Raw genomic sequence first — 19096 nt, forward strand, 5'->3', positions numbered from 1 at the left:
GGCAGGAGGTGGGCCCGGCTGGGAGGCGGGCGGGGCCACTGGGGCCGAGCCCAGAGCCCCGGGCGGTCGCATTGTTTTCCTCCGCGGATCCGCGGCTGGACTTGGACCCAGGGCTCTCCCGACAGCGCCCTGGAACCCAAATTCAAGCACCATCCAATTCGGACGCTCATCGCATCTCGCCTGAGCACAACCACGGATTGCGAACTCAGCGCAGCGCGTGGCCGCTGGCCGCCCGCGGCGATCTCGATCCCGCTGACCCGAATCCTGGAGCAAGTACCCCGGGCAGGGAAGGGGCTGCGGGGAGGCGGGGAGGGAGCAGGAGGGCGCGGCCGGCGGGGGGCAAGCTTCTGAAGCGCTAGGGGACCAGGGAGGGTGTCGGCGCCCGGTGTGCCTGGCTGACGGAGAGGGTCAACGAAATTGGGGTGCAGGGAGGAAGGAGGGACAGTGGCCGAGCCCCGTAACTGTACTGGTGAGAGCAGAGTCTGGGCACCTCGTTCAATTGGGCTTTCGTCGAGTCGCATCCCGCTGGACTGGGAAGCGCGAAAAGGGATTATTTAAGGCGCGCTCCATAGAGAGGGTGGAAAACCTGGCCCCTTGCTTTCCCAGCAAGGAAACTAGGGCTCCGAGACCCACGGAGAACTAGACCCTCCTGACGCCCCTGAAGGGATGGGAAGAGGGGCGCATCGTTCCGGACTTTGTGTCACGGGTGCTCCTCTGTCCTTGTGCAAGCCGGAATCTGAGCACCCTCTGAAGGGTTGGCTCGTGCAAAGAGGCGGCGAATGGGGCCCTCGAGCAACATCGGTCCCAGCGCCTATCTCCTTCCTTCAGCCCGCTCGGCCCGGGGCTTTGTTAGACTGAGGTCTCCCAAGGAGGACATCCGAGCTGGCAACTGCCTCCTGAGCCCACGGTCCCCACTGAGCGCCGGCCTCAGGCCCGCCCTCGTCGGTTCTCAGCCTCTGGCCCCGTTTCCCTGGCCTGGGAGACCCGCCTCCGCTCCCCAACCCCCGCTCCTATCCCCTCTCCGTCTGCGCCTGCAGGCCCCTCCAGCCCCTCCTCTCGCTAACGTGGCTCTGGGACCCGGTCCCGGCCCAGACTCTGCTACCGGCCCCTCCTCGGAGCCCCGGATCCGGTGAGGGGGAGACACGTCGAGCCCCTGGCCCTAGGCCCACCTCTTTTCGAGGCTTTAGACACCTGGATTGTCCTGGTTGGGGGTTGGGTGGGAAGGAGGGTAGGTGCTGAGTGTGGGGCTAAGAGCTAAGAGTGGGGGAAATGGCTTGGAGAAAGGAAAGCTCCGGTTCCACAGGCTCCTTGGCGCGACCCTGCTCCCTCTGAGGAAGGTGGACTGGGGCGGGCGACCAGCCCAAAGGCTTCCTGCTATTGTCCCCAGCCCAGTCTCCCCTTCTCCATCCCTTCCACAGCTCTCCTAGACTCTGGCTGTGACCCCAGCCACTCCCCAGAGGTGGCTTCGGGGCCAGGAGAGAGAAGGGCTGTTTCCTCTTCCCAGCAACGGGAGGATCTGGAAAGGGGAGAGTCGGCCAGGTCTCTCCCATGTGCTTCAGATGGGGTGTGTGAAGCAGCTCGGATTCTTCCAGGGCAGAGTGATCTTTTCTCCAGGCCAGGAGTTGAGGAGCTGACCAGATGCTGCTCCCCAGAAACAGCTACAAGAAGCCCTCTTAAAGGTGTATCATAGTTGAGTCTAGAGGGCCAATGCAAAGGCCAGCCAAGTGTTTGTAGAGGCTGGACTAATCCAGCCTAAAGTGGGGTGTGAGTGTGTGTGTGTGTGTGTGTGTGTGTGTGTGTGTGTAGACTGGGTGGAAGGGAGGCACAGCCTGCTCTCTCAGGGAGGAAGGAAAGGGTTGAGGGTGCTTGCTATCAGATCATTTTGCCTGGAAATGAAGAGCATGTAAATGAGATGCAAATTAGCCTCTATTGTCCCTAGCTAAGGCGCTTTTGCTAAGAAGGCTGTTGGATTCTGAGGGCCTTAACATGGGAGTGGTCGCCATGCCCCACAAAGTCTCCCAGTGACCCCCTTTGCCAAGGCTAGCCCTGTAGTTCTAGCAGTTTCTAGAAAGGGGCCATCCCCTTCCCCTGCATCTCTGGGCATAAAGCCACCAGCACCTTTGTAACCAAACTATTAAGAAGTGTCATCAGCCCCCTCCCATTTTCAAGGCAGCATCTCCCCTACCCAAGCGTCAGCAGACTTTTCTTGAATTTTTACATTTACTTGTAAGGGATGTGGTAAGGGGAGCATAATGCAGTCTCTTCTCTCCTTTGTCCTGTCTTCCATCAGGTCACAGGTTTCCTATCCCCCTCAAGCCCCCACAGGAGTCACCAACCCAGGTAAGGAAAGGGCAGCAGCTCCTGAGGGCAGGGGGTGGAAGCAGGCATGAGCAGGGAGCAGAAAGAGGGGCTGGCTCTTCTCCCCACTTGCCAGAGACCAAAGTTGTTTCCAGGGTGAAGATACCAGTTGCTCAGGGCAACTTGGAGGCAGGGGGGTGGTGGGGAGAGCAGGTTGGGGAGGATGAGAGACAAGCTATGTCCCTTTCTCTTCCCCTGGGAACAACAGTATCCGGAAACATGTCGGGGGAGGGAGGAAGGCCCAGCCTTTCAACACCAGAGGGTCGTTAGCTAGCTGCTACTCTGCCCTGGGGAAGGGGGGTCATCATTAGGTGTTCCTACTCTTTTCCTTTCTTCAGCTCTCTTGGAGCCCCACCTGACGTCAGCCTCCCCACCAGTGATGCTGGATTGGGGGTGGGGGGACACTTGGGTCCTGGCTGGGAGAGTAGAATTACTGGGGAGATGGAAGGGGGCTTGGCCTGGAAGCTTAGGGTCTGTTTTAGGGGACACGGTGGGATGGGCAACTAAGGATTGGTGAAGGATAGTTATCTGTTCACAAAAGAAAGGAGTCTCACCCTTCTTGACCTGATTTTTGGAGCCGACCAAGTCCCTCACTTCAATTTTAGGGGAAGGCAGGAAGCTGGTGTATACCTCCTACTGTGGGCCCCAGCCAGGGTCATTTGGCTGAGGGAGGCTGATGGGTGGAAGGAGACCTGTCTCACCATCTCTTCCACCATATCCATCTTTTCCTGGACTTTGGGCTACAATTACCTGCCTGTCACTGAATAATTTATATTTTAATTTCAGAGGCAGCAGATGAGGGAAGGAAGGGAAAGAGGGGCACGTTTAGCCATTTTGCTTCACTAGTCCCTTGTACCCCTGGCTTCTCATAGGGGGTGGGTCTGCTCTTCCCCCCTCAAGTACATGCACTGGTTCTTAGGAGCCAGGGAAGGAGCAGGGGGCTAGAGAGCCTGGAGGGGGTGGCACAGTGGTCGGGCAGACAGCTGCAGCCAGAGCTAAATTTAGCCTCTGATCTGGCTTTGATGCAGATTCATTTTTGGCGAAGACAGTCCCCCCCACCAACTCTCCTCCCTACTCAGTTCTTCCCTAGCAGTGGGAAGGGCCCCCAAAGCATGAGCTTAGACCAGCACAGTGACCTCTAGGCTGCCTCCCCCAACTGTGTCTTCCTCAACTCTAGAAAGGACAGTGTCAGCCACACAGCTGCCCCCGCCTAGGCGCAGTGCCTGCATTGCTCCCAGGGTGCCGTGGGGGTCTGGGAGGGAGGGGGAGTCAGACATGGTGCCCTTTTCCTCCTCCCAGTGCCAAGGAGTCACTATTTATAATTTTAAGGCTTCAGTCTCTAATTATAGCTGAGAAGGGGTTAGCAAGAGGGGGGCCAGGAGGTGTCACCTACTGAATGTCCCAGACCCAGTCAGGAGAGAAGAGGAAAAGCTGAGATGGGGGTGGATGTGTCCTGTCCTTACCTGGGGTCATGCATGCAGGCCTCACACCAGCCAGTTTGGGCCAGTTGCAGAGGGAAGGGCCTTGAGTGACAATGACAGCTGGCTGGAACTGGGGCAGTGCTGGAGAGAGGGTTCTTTTCCCCCACCCCACAGGGTCTTCTGGGGATACACCAGGAGAGGAGCCTGCTGGCTTGCTTCAGGGGAGAGGGAACTTCACTCCTCCCCCACTTTTCCCTGTCTCCCCTTTCAGGGCCGGCTTATGGGTGAGGGGGCACCCCCTGGGGCCTGAGCTGCCCCGCACAGGATGCCCCGTGCCCCCCACTTCATGCCCTTGCTGCTACTGCTGCTGCTGCTCTCACTTCCCCATACTCAGGCCGCCTTTCCCCAGGACCCCCTCCCTCTGTTGATCTCTGACCTTCAAGGTGAGTGCCCAGTACCTACCTTGCCCCATCTCTGTGAACAATTAGAGACTGAGACCCCCTGTGTGGGAGGCAAGGTGCAGGAAGGCTCCCAGCCTCAAGGAAGCTAACAGCCAGACCAGCAAAAAGAAGGAAACAGGTAGAGTGAGCTGACACCTCCTGCCAGCTGCTTCTCATCCCTGGGCCTGGTTTCTTCACTTACAGGCAGCATCGTGTGGAGGTTAAGAGCATGGGCTCTCCAGGAGATTGAGACCATCCTGGCTAACACGGTGAAACCCCGTCTCTACTAAAAATACAAAAAAAAAATAGCCGGACATTGTGGCGGGCGCCTGTAGTCCCAGCTACTCGGGAGGCTGAGGCAGGAGAATGGCATGAACCCGGAAGGCGGAGCTTGCAGTGAGCGGATATCGCTGCACTCCAGCCTGGGCAACAGAGCGAGACTCCGTCTCAAAAAAAAAAAAAAAAAAAAGAACATGGACTCTCAGCTAGACCAAACCTTAGCAGGTTTGAATCCCTGCCAAGCTGCTCAATAGCTGTGTGACCTTGGTTAAGTTACTTAACCTTTCTTTGTCTCAGTCTCCTCAGCTGTAAAATGAATATAATAGTATTCTGAGCCAGTGGTGGGTACTCAGGAGGCTGAGGCAGGAAGAACACTTGAGCCCAGGATGTAGTGCTCTGTGATGGCGCCTGTGAATAGCCACTGCAGTCCAGCCTGGGCAACACAGCCAGAGTCATCCCACCCCCCAACCCCCTATCCCATCTCTTTAAAAAAAAAAAAAAAAAGCCGATTAAAAAAAAAAAAGTCAGCTGGGCACGGTGGCTCACACCTGTAATCCCAGCACTTTGGGAGGCCAAGGTGGGCGGATCACCTGAGGTCAGGAGTTCGAGACCTGCCTGGCTAACATGGTGGAACCCCGTTTCTACTAAAAATACAAAAAATTAGCCAGGCTTGGTGGCGTGTGCCTGTAACCCCAGCTACTCGGGTGGCTGAGGCAGGAGAATCGCTTGAACCCAGGAGGCGGAGGTTGCAGTGAGCCGAGATCGCGCCATTTCACTCCAGCATGGGCAACAAGAGTGAAGCTCCGTCTCAAAAAACAAAAAACAAAAGTCTTCTACCTCATGGAATTATTTAGGGATTAAATGAGGTTATACATGTAAAGTGCTGAGAAGACTGTATGGCACAAAGTAAATGCTTTATATGTGTTTCCTGTTATTCTTAGCTACATAGAGAAGGTCTAATACTAGTTCAGTGGTTCCCAACACCTCTTACTCGCCTCTCTACCACTGGTACCACCAATAAGCCCACCATGATAGAAAGCATAAACCCACTTTTTCTGAGAAGAACCTTTATCTATTTGCAGTTCCGGTTATATTTGTAGGATTTAGAGTAATTTTAAGGATAGAGGAGCTGCAGTTGGGTTACTGGGAGTAATTGTTGAGGGATATATAAGAATAGCAAACACTCCTATGTGCTAGAAGCAGCTCCAAGCACATTATGAATTTTTTTTTTTTTTTTCGAGACGGAGTCTTGCACTGTTGCCCAGGCTAGAGTGCAGTGGCGTGATCTCGGCTCACTGCAAGCTCCGCCTCCTGGGTTCACGCCATTCTCCTGCCTCAGCCTCCCGAGTAGCTGGGACTACAGGCGCCTGCCACCACGCCTGGCTAATTTTGTTTTTGTATTTTTAGTAGAGATGGGGTTTCACCATGTTAGCCAGGATGGTCTTGATCTCCTGACCTTGTGATCCGCCCGCCTCGGCCTCCCAAAGTGCTGGGATTACAGGCGTGAGCCACCGCTCCCAGCTGAGCACATTATAAATGTTAAATCATTTATCCCTGAACTCTGGCTATCCTTTGACCACTGATGACTGTGGTTTCCACCATGATCAGGCCAGGTGGATGCTGGAGGTGAGGTGGTCAGAGGAGGCAGAAACCTTGGAGGGCTGAGGTGGCCTGTGAAGAGCCTTGAGGGGAGGGTGCAGAGGGCTGGGAGAAACGGAGTGAATAAATGCTCCAGTGGGACAGTGCATAAGGTGGGAGTGAAAGGAAATTGCTAGCCCTAAGGCAGTTCCAAGAAGGGACTAGGCTCAACTCCAGAGGCAGACAGACCTGGATCTGAATCCTGATACCTGCCACTTCCCAGCTAAATGAGCAAATTCCTAAATGGCTTCTAGTCTCAGGCTCCTCATCTGTAAAATGGGGCCAAAGCTACCTCATAGGACCATGTATTAAATGAGACAATTCGTGTAAAGTGCTAACACTGTGTTTGGCAGAGATTAAGTACTCAGTGTTATTGGTATTAAGAATAGCTTTTGGGCACTCTAACCTCACACATCCACTGTGTCCACTGCTGGGTTTCATCTGGTTGGAGAGGGTGTTGGGGAAGTTTGTGGTATCCTCAGAATCCTATCTCTCTGTGTCCTCTAGGTACTTCCCCATTATCCTGGTTTCGGGGCCTGGAGGATGATGCTGTGGCTGCAGAACTTGGGCTGGACTTTCAGAGATTCCTGACCTTGAACCGGACCTTGCTAGTGGCTGCCCGGTAAACTGGCCGTGGCACAGTTGTGGGGCAGACATGCATGCTCCTGGGAAGACTTGGGACCTGTATGGCCACTGTAGCATCTTGCAGGGGACACATGCAGGTGCACAAGCCATGGGGTGTGGACATGCTTGGACCCAGAGCACAAATGCCAAGGCATGGAGGAAGGGGGAAGGGGAGGGCCAGAAGGTCTGCACTGTTTGTCCCTGAACAGCTGACTGTGGGTAAAGTGGGGTGCCTTGACTAGGCTCTGACCCCTCCTTACCTACCCCCTCAGGGATCACGTTTTCTCCTTCGATCTTCAAGCCGAAGAAGAAGGGGAGGGGCTGGTGCCCAACAAGGTGAGGGGCTGTGTGGGAAGAGGTGCAGACGTGGAGATGAGGCTGGGAAAGGTCTAATGTGGGTCAGGTGGGTGGGAAGAAGAATCCAAAAGGAGCCATAATGTGAGGAGGGAACCCAGTTGCCCATGATTTTCCCTCTTCAACTTATCCCTTCAGTATCTAACATGGAGAAGCCAAGATGTGGAGAACTGTGCTGTACGGGGAAAGCTGACGGTAAGGAGTGAGACGAGAATGTGGAGGGAAGGAGAGGATTACTCTGCCCCCAGTCTCTGTCCAACTGGTCCTCTACTATGCCCAATTTCCTTCACACTTTTTCCATCCCAGGCCACAGGGGAAAATGAGAAGGAAAGAGAATTCCTGATTTTCAGTTTCTCTTACATGCCTCACAAAAAAGAAAAGTGAGGCTCAGAGAGGCCAAAGGATTTGCAGAAGGCCAGAGGGCCAGCAAACAGCTTATTTGGGACTTTATCTCACATTGCTCTGTTGGGCTCCAGAGGAGTAGCCCACCTTTCTTTCTTTCTTTTTTTTTTTTTTTTTTTTTGAGACGGAGTCTCAGTCTGTTGCCCAGACTGGAGTGCAATGGCACGATCTTGGCTCACTGCAACCTCCGCCTCCATGGTTCAAGCATTTCTCCTGCCTCAGCCTCCCAAGTAGCTGGGATTACAGGCACATGCTGCTACACCCAGCTAATTTTTTGTATTTTAGTAGAAATGGGGTTTCACCGTGTTGCCCAGGCTGGTCTTGAACTCCTGAACTCAGGCAACTTGCCCACCTTGGCCTCCCAAAGTGCTAGGATTACAGGCATGAGCCACCACGCCCGCCCTGTAAGCCCACCTTTCTATTACCTCCTGTTCTCAGTCCCAGGACCCTCTGTCACTGACCTAGAATTTTGGGTTCTCTAGGATGAGTGCTACAACTATATTCGTGTTCTTGTTCCCTGGGACTCCCAGACGCTCCTTGCCTGTGGAACGAACTCATTCAGCCCTGTGTGCCGCAGCTATGGGGTACAAAAGAGAGGGTGGGGGTTAGGATGGGAGTTGGGGGGACCCCAAGATGGGCAATGGGTTTGATGGGAAAGGACCAAGGACTGCGGTTGGGGAATGGGAGTGCCCAGAATGCAAGGGTCCAGAGGGGTTGGGGAGGAGGCAACGGGACAGGAGGGAATAGGCTATGGAGCCAGACTCCAAGACCCTAAAGGTTCCAGGCATCTGCTCCCTCTGCCCTCAGATAACTTCGCTGCAGCAGGAGGGTGAGGAACTGAGTGGGCAGGCTCGATGCCCCTTTGATGCCACCCAGTCCAACGTGGCCATCTTTGCAGGTGTGCAACTGGGCATGTGAGAAGAAAGCATGTGGCTGGAGGGAGCTCCCACCTTAGCTCCTCTCCCAGTGGGTCTTTCCCCCATTCCCCTGAGTGGAGGGTTGAGGTAGGGGCCAGGGCCAGGCCTAGGTAGGGGTGCAGGAGGCCCAAGAAGAGGCAGGATACAGATCCCTGAGCCCTCCCCTGACCCCACTCCACCCATCCCTCCAGAGGGCAGCCTGTACTCAGCCACAGCTGCGGATTTCCAGGCCAGTGATGCTGTAGTTTACAGAAGCCTTGGGCCCCAGCCCCCACTCCGCTCCGCCAAGTATGACTCCAAGTGGCTCCGAGGTCAGGGCGGGCCTGGGGAAAGGAGACTGTTATTGGGGAGGAGGCACAGAGGGAGGACTGTGGCGGGGAGCAGGCAAATGGTGTGGTAGTGTGTATGTATGCAATGGGGAGAGCGGTGTGGGGCCAGGAGCTTCTGAGCAGGTACAGATACTCTTCTATACCCTTTCCTGTCATTCCCCATCTTAGAGCCACACTTTGTCCAGGCCTTGGAGCATGGAGACCATGTCTACTTCTTCTTCCGCGAGGTCTCTGTGGAGGATGCTCGGCTGGGGAGGGTAAGGAGGTGGGCATCAGGGTGGGTAGCTGGAGGGTTCTGCTGGATCCTGAGGAGCCAGTCTGAGTGGGAGGAGATCTCCTCACCATAATCTCCACAAAGCAATCCCCTGGACTCTCACCCCTCAACTTGGAATAGCCCCAAGCCCTCTGACCCCACATCCTGCTTGTCCCTCACCCTTGACCCAAGTTGACCTACCATGCCATACCCTTCATTCACTGTGCCCCTCACATTGCTCCCTTGGTGCTCTTTTTTTTTTTTTTTTTTTGAGACGGAGTCTTGCTCTGTCGCCCAGGCTGGAGTGCAGTGGCGCCATCTTGGCTCACTGCAAGCTCCGCCTCCTGGGTTCACGCCATTCTCCTGCCTCAGCCTCCCGAGCAGCTGGGACTACAGGTGCCCACCACCACGCCTGGCTAATTTGTTTGTATTTTTAGTAGAGATGGGGTTTCACCGTGTTAGCCAGGATGGTCTCGATCTCCTGACCTCGTGATCCACCCACCTCAGCCTCCCAAAGTGTTGGGATTACAGGCGTGAGCCACCGCGCCCAGCCCCTTACTGCTCTTAACTCACCACACTCCTTGCATGCAGCTGGCCCTGTGGGTCTGTCTCACCATTGTCTACTCCGCTCTCCTCCCCTAGGTGCAGTTCTCCCGCGTAGCCCGAGTATGTAAACGTGACATGGGCGGCTCGCCTCGGGCCTTGGACCGCCACTGGACATCCTTCCTGAAGCTTCGGCTCAACTGCTCTGTCCCTGGGGACTCTACTTTCTATTTTGACGTTTTACAGGCCTTGACTGGGCCTGTGAACCTGCATGGCCGCTCTGCTCTCTTTGGGGTCTTCACCACCCAGACCAATAGGTTGGTACTAGGCTGACTAGTGTGACCCAATCTGTCCCCTGCCTCACCAGCCTCCAAACTCCCCTTTCACAGCCTACTGATGGGGCAGTTAAGGGAACCTCCGAACAAAGCCAGTTTGCTATGTTGCCATTTTTTCTCCTAGTGTGGCACCCAGTGGCTGCCCCACCTCCTCAGTCTCTACCTCTTAACGTGGTATGAAGGGTGCCACCACTTCTTCCTGGGGGAAGTTGTGCAGTTCCTTTCAGCACCTATCCTGCATCTTTTCTGGCTCCTTCAGCATCCCTGGCTCTGCCGTCTGCGCCTTCTACCTGGATGAGATTGAGCGTGGGTTTGAGGGCAAGTTCAAGGAGCAGAGGAGTCTGGATGGGGCCTGGACTCCTGTGTCTGAGGACAGAGTTCCCTCACCCAGGTACCCAGGATGGAGTTGTTTTTGTGGGGGCAGAAGCAAGCAGCGTCTGCCCCCAAGATGGGATTGTGAGGAGGTAGTGAGATGTCCAAGGCCTCAGGGTGGGGAGCTATAGTGGGGTGGCAGTGGGGCTGAAGAGCTGCGGCAGGGAAGGGGACAGTGCTACGAGTGTCTGTATGGAGGGGGAGCAAGGCTTTCCAGTCAGGTTTGGGAGCAGTAGGGGGCACAGAGGTTAACTAAGCTCCAGCTCCCAGTCCAAAGGCAGCCCCTTCCCATTCACCCACCAGGCCAGGATCCTGTGCAGGAGTAGGGGGAGCTGCCTTGTTCTCCTCTTCCCGAGACCTCCCTGATGATGTCCTGACCTTCATCAAGGCTCACCCGCTGCTGGACCCCGCTGTACCACCTGTCACCCATCAGCCTCTACTCACTCTCACTAGCAGGTATGGGGCTGAAAAACACTGACCACTGCCTCCCTGTTCTCAGCCACCCTCCTCTTTCTTTGACCCAACAAGGTAAACTGCATTGGTGGGAGGAAGAACTTGTGAAAGTAGAAGGGAGAGAGCTAAGAAGGCAACCCTGGGGCCTGGGGGAAAGGCACAGGCACAGCTACCAAGGCAGTTGGGCTCTCCCTGAAATGCTCAGGTTTCCACTAGACAGGTTCCCTGACCTGAGGCCCTTTCCTCCAGGGCCCTACTGACCCAAGTAGCTGTGGATGGCATGGCTGGTCCCCACAGTAACATCACAGTCATGTTCCTTGGCTCCAATGATGGGACAGTGCTGAAGGTGCTGCCCCCAGGTGGGCGATCCGGGGGACCTGAGCCCATCCTCCTGGAAGAGATTGATGCCTACAGCCCTGCCCGGTGAGGCCTTTGGAGGGCAGGCCCCCTGCAAAGCAGGGATGGGATGGGAGGTAGCAGCTGCAGATTCGGGAATAGGTTGGAAACATCAACATTGGCTTTTGCAGGGTGGGAGCTCTGGGCTAGACAGGCTTGGCGAGAAGACTGGACAGTGTGGTAGGGCGGGGCAGCTCCATGGGTTGTGCTCAGTTGCTTGTGTGCCTCCCCGCTTTCTGTTCTTCCACTCACTCAGGGAAAAGGTAGCCTCATTGTCCATCTCTGGTTCCTTCTGGCCTCACCCTAGGTGCAGTGGGAAGCGGACAGCCCAAACAGCACGACGGATCATAGGGCTGGAGCTGGACACTGAGGGTCACAGGCTTTTTGTGGCTTTTTCTGGCTGTATTGTCTACCTCCCTCTCAGCCGGTGTGCCCGGCATGGGGCCTGTCAGAGGTGAGAGGGGCCTGAGGCCAGGCCCTGTGTGGGCAAGCTCCCCGGGCCAGCAAGAGCACAGAAACACAGGTCTTTGGGGTGGCAGGAAAACACAGGGGATGGCTGTGGGGTGCCTAGGTACCTCAAGCATTCTGAAGGTGGGCAGCAACCAGGGTGTGGAGAGACTGAGGTGGACAGGAGAGAATGAGGCTGGGAGCCTCCTGTAAGCCAGGGTGGGAAAAGGCAGCAGAATGGAAAGTGACTGGAGTAGAAAGGGATCCAGCCTCACACACCTCCGTTTTCCCTAGGAGCTGTTTGGCTTCTCAGGACCCATACTGTGGATGGCATAGCTCCAGGGGCTGTGTGGATATCAGGGGATCTGGTGGGTAAGTGATGGGTCCTTGGGTTTCCTGAGCATAAAATTCCCCACCAATAAGACAAGCTGAGGGCCAGAGTGGGAGATACGGACAACGTACAGAATTCTAGAGCCACTTCGTTTTCCTCCTAGGACTGATGTGGATCAGGCTGGGAACCAGGAATCCATGGAGCATGGTGACTGCCAAGGTAAACAGAAGAGGCAGCTGCTGTTGCAGCCAAAGCTGCACATGGCCATGATGGCCACAGACACCATCCCAGGCTTGGCCTTTTGTCCTTCTCTCCTTCTGTGGCACAGTCACCCCATCAGTTCTTCATGAAGCTTCTCTTTCCCCCCATCTTCACCCTGTCCCTTCTTCATAGATGGAGCTACTGGGAGTCAGTCTGGCCCTGGGGATTCTGCTTATGGTGAGTCCTCTTGTCCCAACCTCACCTTCCCTTGCTCAGCCCACATACCTGAGTGTGTGTCCTGTAGCAGCAGCAGAGCAGCATTCTGAATACCCTGGGAGTATCGGAAAAGGGTCGACATCCTCCAGATACCCAGCATGTAGCTCAGTACTTGGCACACAGTAGGGTACTTTTTGAACAAATAAATCAATGTCCTGCATGATAAGCCCTTCCCCAGGCCCAGAAGAAACTAGAGGCTGGCGTTCTGGACTCCTGGGTTCCACAGGAGGGAGGAAGGACCCCTGGAAGGGTGTCAGGGGTAGAGATCAAGAGCCTCACTGGCTCTGACCTGGTCTCTGCCACCAGTGCTTCCGGGTCCTGGCCCTTCCCCTGGGACCCCCAGTCCTCCCAGTGATGCCCACCCCCGGCCCCAGTCTTCCACTCTTGGAGTTCACACTCGGGGTAAGGGGGCTACTTGGGAGAGACAGGAGTGAAGTGTGGGGCTGCTGATTCTCGGAGCGTTCTAAGCCCCTCACTGAATGGTGTTTGGTGGTCACTAACGCCTGTTTGGAGCCTCCCTTCCCCAGAATTGGGCATCCCAGCCCCGAGTTCTCCTGCACGAGCAGTTTTTGGCAGTTGCTCTTGGCATGGCTACAGGGGCCAGAAGTGGGATGTGGAATCCTCAGGCCCAAGCTCTGGCCTGAGTGTGAGGGGTAGTGCGTGGGCTGTATGCTGAGGAGTCAGGAGAGGTGAATCCTGAGGATGGTGGAGGCTGTAGGAGTGAGGCTGAGTAGCAGCGGGAGGGACGATGATGTCAGGCCTGGGAACTGCCGGCGCCTCTGGGCCTAGGTCCCCCGCACCGCCTCCCCTTGGCTGAGCCTCCCTCCTCCCTCTCGGTCGGCAGGCGTGCGCCGGGACCTGCCCCCAGCCTCGGCCTCCCGCTCCGTCCCCATCCCACTCCTCCTGGCCAGTGTGGCTGCAGCTTTTGCCCTGGGCGCCTCAGTCTCTGGCCTCCTGGTCTCCTGTGCTTGTCGCCGCGCCCACCGACGTCGGGGCAAGGACATCGAGACTCCGGGGCTCCCGCGCCCTCTCTCCCTCCGCAGTTTGGCCCGGCTCCACGGTGGGGGCCCAGAGCCCCCGCCGCCCTCCAAGGACCGGGACGCGGTGCAGACGCCGCAGCTCTACACCACCTTCCTGCCGCCTCCGGAGGGCGTGCCCCCGCCGGAGCTGGCCTGCCTACCCACCCCCGAGTCCACGCCGGAGCTGCCGGTCAAGCACCTCCGCGCCGCCGGGGACCCCTGGGAGTGGAACCAGAACAGGAACAACGCCAAGGAGGGTCCGGGCCGCTCACGGGGCGGGCACGCGGCGGGCAGGCCCGCGCCCCGCGTGCTGGTGAGGCCACCGCCGCCCGGCTGTCCCGGGCAGGCCGTGGAAGTCACCACCCTGGAGGAACTGCTGCGCTACCTGCACGGCCCGCAGCCGCCCAGAAAGGGGGCCGAGCCCCCCGCCCCTTTAACCTCGCGGGCGCTCCCGCCGGAGCCCGCCCCCGCCCTCTTGGGCGGCCCCAGCCCCAGGCCCCACGAGTGCGCCCCGCCGCTGAGGCTGGACGTGCCCCCCGAGGGCAGTTGCGCCTCTGCCCCCGCCCGGCCCGCGCTCTCCGCCCCCGCTCCCCGGCTGGGCGTCGGCGGAGGCCGGAGGTTGCCTTTCTCCGGCCACCGGGCCCCCCCTGCCCTGCTCACTCGAGTCCCCTCGGGAGGTCCCTCCAGGTACTCCGGGGGTCCCGGGAAGCACCTCCTGTACCTGGGCCGGCCCGAGGGCTACCGGGGCCGCGCCCTGAAAAGGGTGGACGTCGAGAAGCCCCAGTTGTCCCTGAAGCCTCCCCTCGTCGGGCCCTCCTCCCGCCAGGCCGTCCCGAACGGCGGCCGTTTCAACTTTTAAAGGGAGCGGCCCACGGCCTCCAGCGTGGGGAGCGCCCGAGTCCTCTCGGCCACGAGCTGGACGCTCTTCAGGACGTCTCACCGCCCCCTCGCCCCGCACCTCCAGCCTTCCCGACTCGCAGAGTCTCCCGAGGCCCCTTTTCGCCTCGGGTTTATTTATTGACTGTCTTTCCCCCTGTCCTCGACAGAGGAGTGGGAGGTGAGAAGCCCGTCCCCTCAGTGAGCCAGCATTTCAGGGGGAGCTGGCGGACTCCCACTCCCCGCTCCCTTCCAGCCAAGCTGCCTTAACTCGCCCCTCGGGGCTCCCCCAGAGACTGTGCCCCGGGCGGGCCGCGCGCGCTGTGTCCAGAGTCCTCGGGCCTCCTGGGTCTGGGACGTGCCTCTCCTACTGTGTAGGAGCCTCCGCTTCCCAATACAGCCGTGTCTGCAGCCACTGCCTGACTTCACTCGGGCGGGGGAGGGCGGCAGTCGGTCGGCTCGCTCTGGGCGCCCTCGCTCTCTGCCTTCATCTGGGCCCTGGGCTCTCCCGGGTAATGGGATGGCTGCGGTCCCGCCGGGGGGCAGTCTGGAAAGGTTTCCTAAAGGAGACGAGCGAACTAACGGTGTCGAGGTGAGCCAGGGCCCGGGGGACCCCGGTAAAGTTTAGTTGAGGCTGGGGAAGGCCCTCGGAGCTCGTTTCCAGATCGAGGTAAGAGGGACTTTCTTAAAGGCCTAGTCTATGGGATGGGGCGGCGGAGGGAATTTTTTGAGAAATAAAATGAAGCTGCAGCGTACGTTACTTGAAGTTCCACATCAGAAAATCTTGTCCTGAGGAGAATCTGTCTGGCAGATTTTGGGTTGCATGAGGGGTAGGCTACAAAAAACAGCAAAGTATTCGTCCCTGTTGGAGGCAAGGGTCTGCCCCCAGCTCTTACTTAAGGAGCGGCCCCCACGGAGAGCGGGACGGGGGACGAGAGCGCGCGCGGCGTCACACGCACGCTTAGCCACCCCCCAAGAAGCCGCCGCCGCGCTCAAGCTCCGCGCGCTCAGGACCAGGTAGCGTGTAGCTGTCGTGAAGCTCCCTTTGCTCCGGTTGGGACTGGCTGCGGATACCTGTCCGTTATCCCCGGCACCAATGAGAGGGACGAACAGGACCACCTGCACCGCCCACCACCCTCGCTAACAACGCTTTAAGGCCTAACTGAGGCGGCAGCTGGTGCGAATTTACAAATCGGGTTTTTCACCCCCGCGTGGCTGCAATGTCCGCCCAGTTCGAGCCCCACATTCTCCCGCTGGCTCCGCCTGGGGTCGGGCCAACTCTTGCTGCTAAGGAAGCCTCACCAGTCCCCTTCCCGTTTGCTACCTAAATGTCCTCGGCGGGAAACTGCTGAGAACAATTTGGGGAAGCCTGAACTTGTTCCTAGTTCCGCGCTTTATTACTTGTGATCATGACTGGTCAGAACTCCGCCCGGAGCCTCCATTTGTTCATCTGAAAAATGGGGTTGAGAAGCTCAAGTACCAGAATGTGAAAACGCTTTCTAAAGGCGAAGGCATGGTATCTTGTGAGATAGTAATTCCTTCAAACTCACGCATAGGCTATTCCTATTCCTAACTTTGCGATCTGCTTTCACTAGGCAATCCCTTTCCCTTTGTATCCTTATAATTTTCACCTATAGATTTTACCCCCAGGGTTTTTTAATGCCCTCTGAACATTATTTCCATTTCAGTTAAGCTTGTCTGGCCAAATTTGGTTGTCCTCCAGAGTCTGACCTCTTTTTGCTTGGCGCTTGTTTCACCAGGTTGAAGTGGTCCTTTAGGTCTCAGTTTTTCCCGTATGGGGTGCCTTACTTAAACCAAGGTGCCTCGGGGCCAGTGCTAGTTTCCTAGATACTGGAGGAAAGCAAGCAAGGAAGGAGTAGAGAATCCAGTCACTTGACTTCATTATCCTCTTCAAACCGAAATTTTAAAGGAAGGACAAGGAAAAGTTTCAAGGCTGCAGCCTTTCACAGTCCTCTGAGGGACAAAACTCAAATATAGTTCTTGCCTTGAAGGTGGTCACAAACAAAAAGGGTAAATGATCCTAAGGTTTAAATATAGACCTAAAAGAGATATATACAATGGAAATTTAATCTTGTAATTCTTTGCAGGCAGCAGTAATTTATAGGTTAAAGTCCTGGTTGTAGTTTAATTATAAAATATGTTCTTTTATTAGTATTTATCACTATGGTGACTTCTTTAGCCAAAGAGTATCTAAACTGAACTCTCAGAGCTAACAGAAGTAACTATGTTGCAGTGAGAGCAACAGTCCTGGGTCTCTACCTCTTGTTTTCTATGTGACCTTGGCAATTCAACCAACATCTTTGAGGCTGTTTTTTTGGTAAGGAATGGAAAGAACATATGGCAACAGGGATTTGTAAAGTACCGTATAAATATATATATTTAAATTAAGTGCTTTGTGGGAAAATTATTTGCCCAAAATAAAGCAGACTTCTACCAAGTATGCAGTTCATTAATACAGATACCTCTCCCTGATAGAGTAGTGAATAATAAATTAAGAGGATGAATTAAAGTAAATTTTCCCTGACAATAGAAGGATAAATATGACCTCAAGGAATCTGCTAATACTCTTTTTTTAAAAATCATACCATTAGCTCAGTTTTTGTCTTTAGGAAAACCAGAATGTGCCAACGGGAGGATAGCATCATCATCCTCAGGGATTTCTAAGCTGATTTCTCAGAGGCATCCTGGGAGGTTATGGAGAAACCAGGGCCCCAGCAGACAGATTCCATCAGTTTGTGTAAGGCTTTGGGGACTTGAATCACAGAAGGTTCCACAGTCACAGAGCTTGAAAAGCTGTTCAGCATCTTGGGTTCTTTGGGGGCTAAGTCACAGGGGCCTGAGATATTATTGTCTCTCAGGTTTTTAACTCCTTGATGTCACTGTCCCATCCATGAGAACCACACAGGTATGCGTCACTCTCTGCTACTTAATCCAGCAGTTGACCCTTCAGAACTGTTCGCTCATAAGAATATAAGGTTATATGTATGAGAGTAAGGTTCAAGTACATGGATAAAATATGAAGCCTGTAAATCTAAAAGATCACCTACTTTTACCAGGTGTATCAGACAGGGTCCCAACAGGAAATAACATTCTCAAAATAATGAAGGGCTATTTTGAAAGGTATGGGCAAAGGATAGGTCAGTAACTGGAGGCTAATAACTGTATTAGGCCTAAAAGGATAAAAGGAGTTATTAGTTTCTAGGTCCTGGAGGGGGAGAGTGCCTTGAGAGAAGCAGTGACTTTTTTTTTTTTTTTTTTTTTTTTTTTTGCGATACAGTTGCTGGAGTGCAGTGGTGTGATCTTAGCTCACCAAAACCTCCGCCTCCCAGGTTCAAGTGATTTTCGTGCCTCAGCTTTCCGAGTAGCTGAGATTACAGGAGTGCACCACTGCGCCTGGCAGATGTCAATACATCGACTTCAGTCTTTTCTCTTCCCCCAGTCTCCTGTCAGGGCTCCCTATTGGCTGAATCCAACTGGAGGCCAAAGCACAGGAAGCCCATTGATGTTCATATAGGTCAGTCTCCCAGGACAGAGAACAGGCTACAGAATAGAGGAGTGTAATCTGGAAGGAAAGAAAGAAAACATCCAGCATACCTGGAGATGAAGACCCTATTCATTCCCCACAAGAGAGATTATTTTTTACTCTTCTTGCTCAAGTATTGCTGGCCAGAAACTCTATGCAGATACCCCCAAATTAGTTTTGGAGCAAAATTTACTTTGGGGAGCTTATAGGAAATGCTGCTTGGATCATATTTTTCTTCTCAGTTTCTTTCTTTTTTTTTTTTTTTTGAGACGGAGTCTTGCTCTGTCGCCCAGGCTGGAGTGCAGTGGCGCAATCTCGGCTCTCTCCGCTCACTGCAATCTCTGCCTCCTGGGTTCAAGCCTCCTGCCTCAGCCTCCCGAGTAGCTGGGATTACAGGGATGTGCCACCATGCCTGGCTAATTTTTGTATTTTCAGTAGAGATGGGGTTTCACCATGTTGGCCAGGCTGGTCTCGAACTCCCAACCTCAGGTGATCTGTCCGAGTTTGGCTTTTTTTTTTTTTTTTTTCAAGATAGTGTCTCACTCTGTCACCCAGGCTGGAGTGCAGTGGTGCAACTGCGGCTCACTGCAAGCTCCGCCTCCTGCCTCAGCCTCCTGAGTAGCTGGGACTACAGGCGCCTGCCACCACACCCAGTTAATTTTTGTGTTTTTAGTAGAGACAGGTTTTCACCATGTTAGCCAGGATGGTCTCAATTTCCTGACCTCGTGATCCGCCGGCCTTGGCCTCCCAAAGTGCTGGGATTACAGGCCATGGCACCTGGCCCTCAGTTTCTTAAATGCAAATCTGAGATGAATTAAGCTGCCCAAGGCTAGTGAATAAAATAGCATTCTGACAAAAGGGAAATCACAGAGGAAAGTACACTAATTAACTCAATGTAGAAACTGTAGTTTTAGAAAGAACAATTTTAGCCAGGGTGCCATGGCTCACGCCTGTAATTCCAACAGTTTGGGAAGGTAAGGCAGGTGGATCCCTTGAGCTCAGGAGTTCAAGACCAGCCTGGGCAACATGGTGAAACCCTGTCTCTACCAAAAATACAAAAATTAGCCAGGCATGGTGGTGTGCACCTGTAGTCCCAGCTTCTCAGTAGGCTGAGGTGGAGGATTGCTTGAGACCTGGAGGTCGAAGGTCGAGGCTGCAGTGAGCCAAGATCATGCCACTGCACTCCAGCCTGGGCAAGAGTGAGACCCTGTCTTTAAAAAGAAAAAAAAAAGGACAATTTTTACAAGTGTGTGACTCTGCAAAGTCAACCTACTTTTACAACTATATG

At 55.0% G+C, this 19096-nt stretch overlaps 1 protein-coding gene across 11 annotated transcripts; it reads left to right on the top strand.

Moving 5' to 3' along the window:
• Positions 1–37: 37 nt before the first annotated feature.
• Positions 38–15019, top strand: SEMA6C (semaphorin 6C). Of its 11 annotated transcripts, none has more exons than XM_001170541.7 (20): positions 71–269; positions 2291–2340; positions 4051–4222; positions 6644–6758; positions 7033–7096; positions 7253–7309; positions 7999–8100; positions 8324–8414; positions 8625–8744; positions 8931–9019; positions 9658–9875; positions 10153–10284; positions 10569–10721; positions 10968–11141; positions 11422–11568; positions 11856–11933; positions 12056–12111; positions 12286–12330; positions 12676–12771; positions 13214–15019. In XM_001170541.7, exons 3-20 carry the CDS (start codon positions 4105–4107, stop codon positions 14245–14247), a joined length of 2889 nt encoding a protein of 962 aa, XP_001170541.2. In that variant the 5' UTR covers positions 71–269; positions 2291–2340; positions 4051–4104; the 3' UTR covers positions 14248–15019. The 11 variants fall into 11 exon arrangements, with proteins under 11 accessions (XP_063669788.1, XP_001170541.2, XP_063669787.1 ...); XM_063813714.1 differs by having other exon boundaries at positions 185–273; XM_063813715.1 differs by lacking the exon at positions 71–269 and adding an exon at positions 1592–1679.
• The last annotated feature ends 4077 nt before the right edge of the window (positions 15020–19096 follow it).

Source organism: Pan troglodytes, chromosome 1 (genome assembly GCF_028858775.2).
Source record: "Pan troglodytes isolate AG18354 chromosome 1, NHGRI_mPanTro3-v2.0_pri, whole genome shotgun sequence".
In the NCBI taxonomy this organism is placed as follows: domain Eukaryota; kingdom Metazoa; phylum Chordata; class Mammalia; order Primates; family Hominidae; genus Pan; species Pan troglodytes.

Excerpts from the sequence above, each read along its gene's own strand:
- SEMA6C (XM_063813710.1), top strand. The coding sequence starts at position 780 with ATGGGGCCCTCGAGCAACATCGGTCCCAGCGCCTATCTCCTTCCTTCA. Across the intron at positions 8,415-8,624 it reads CAACGTGGCCATCTTTGCAG|AGGGCAGCCTGTACTCAGCC; the intron begins GTGTGCAACTGG and ends CCATCCCTCCAG. Across the intron at positions 8,745-8,930 it reads TGACTCCAAGTGGCTCCGAG|AGCCACACTTTGTCCAGGCC; the intron begins GTCAGGGCGGGC and ends TCCCCATCTTAG.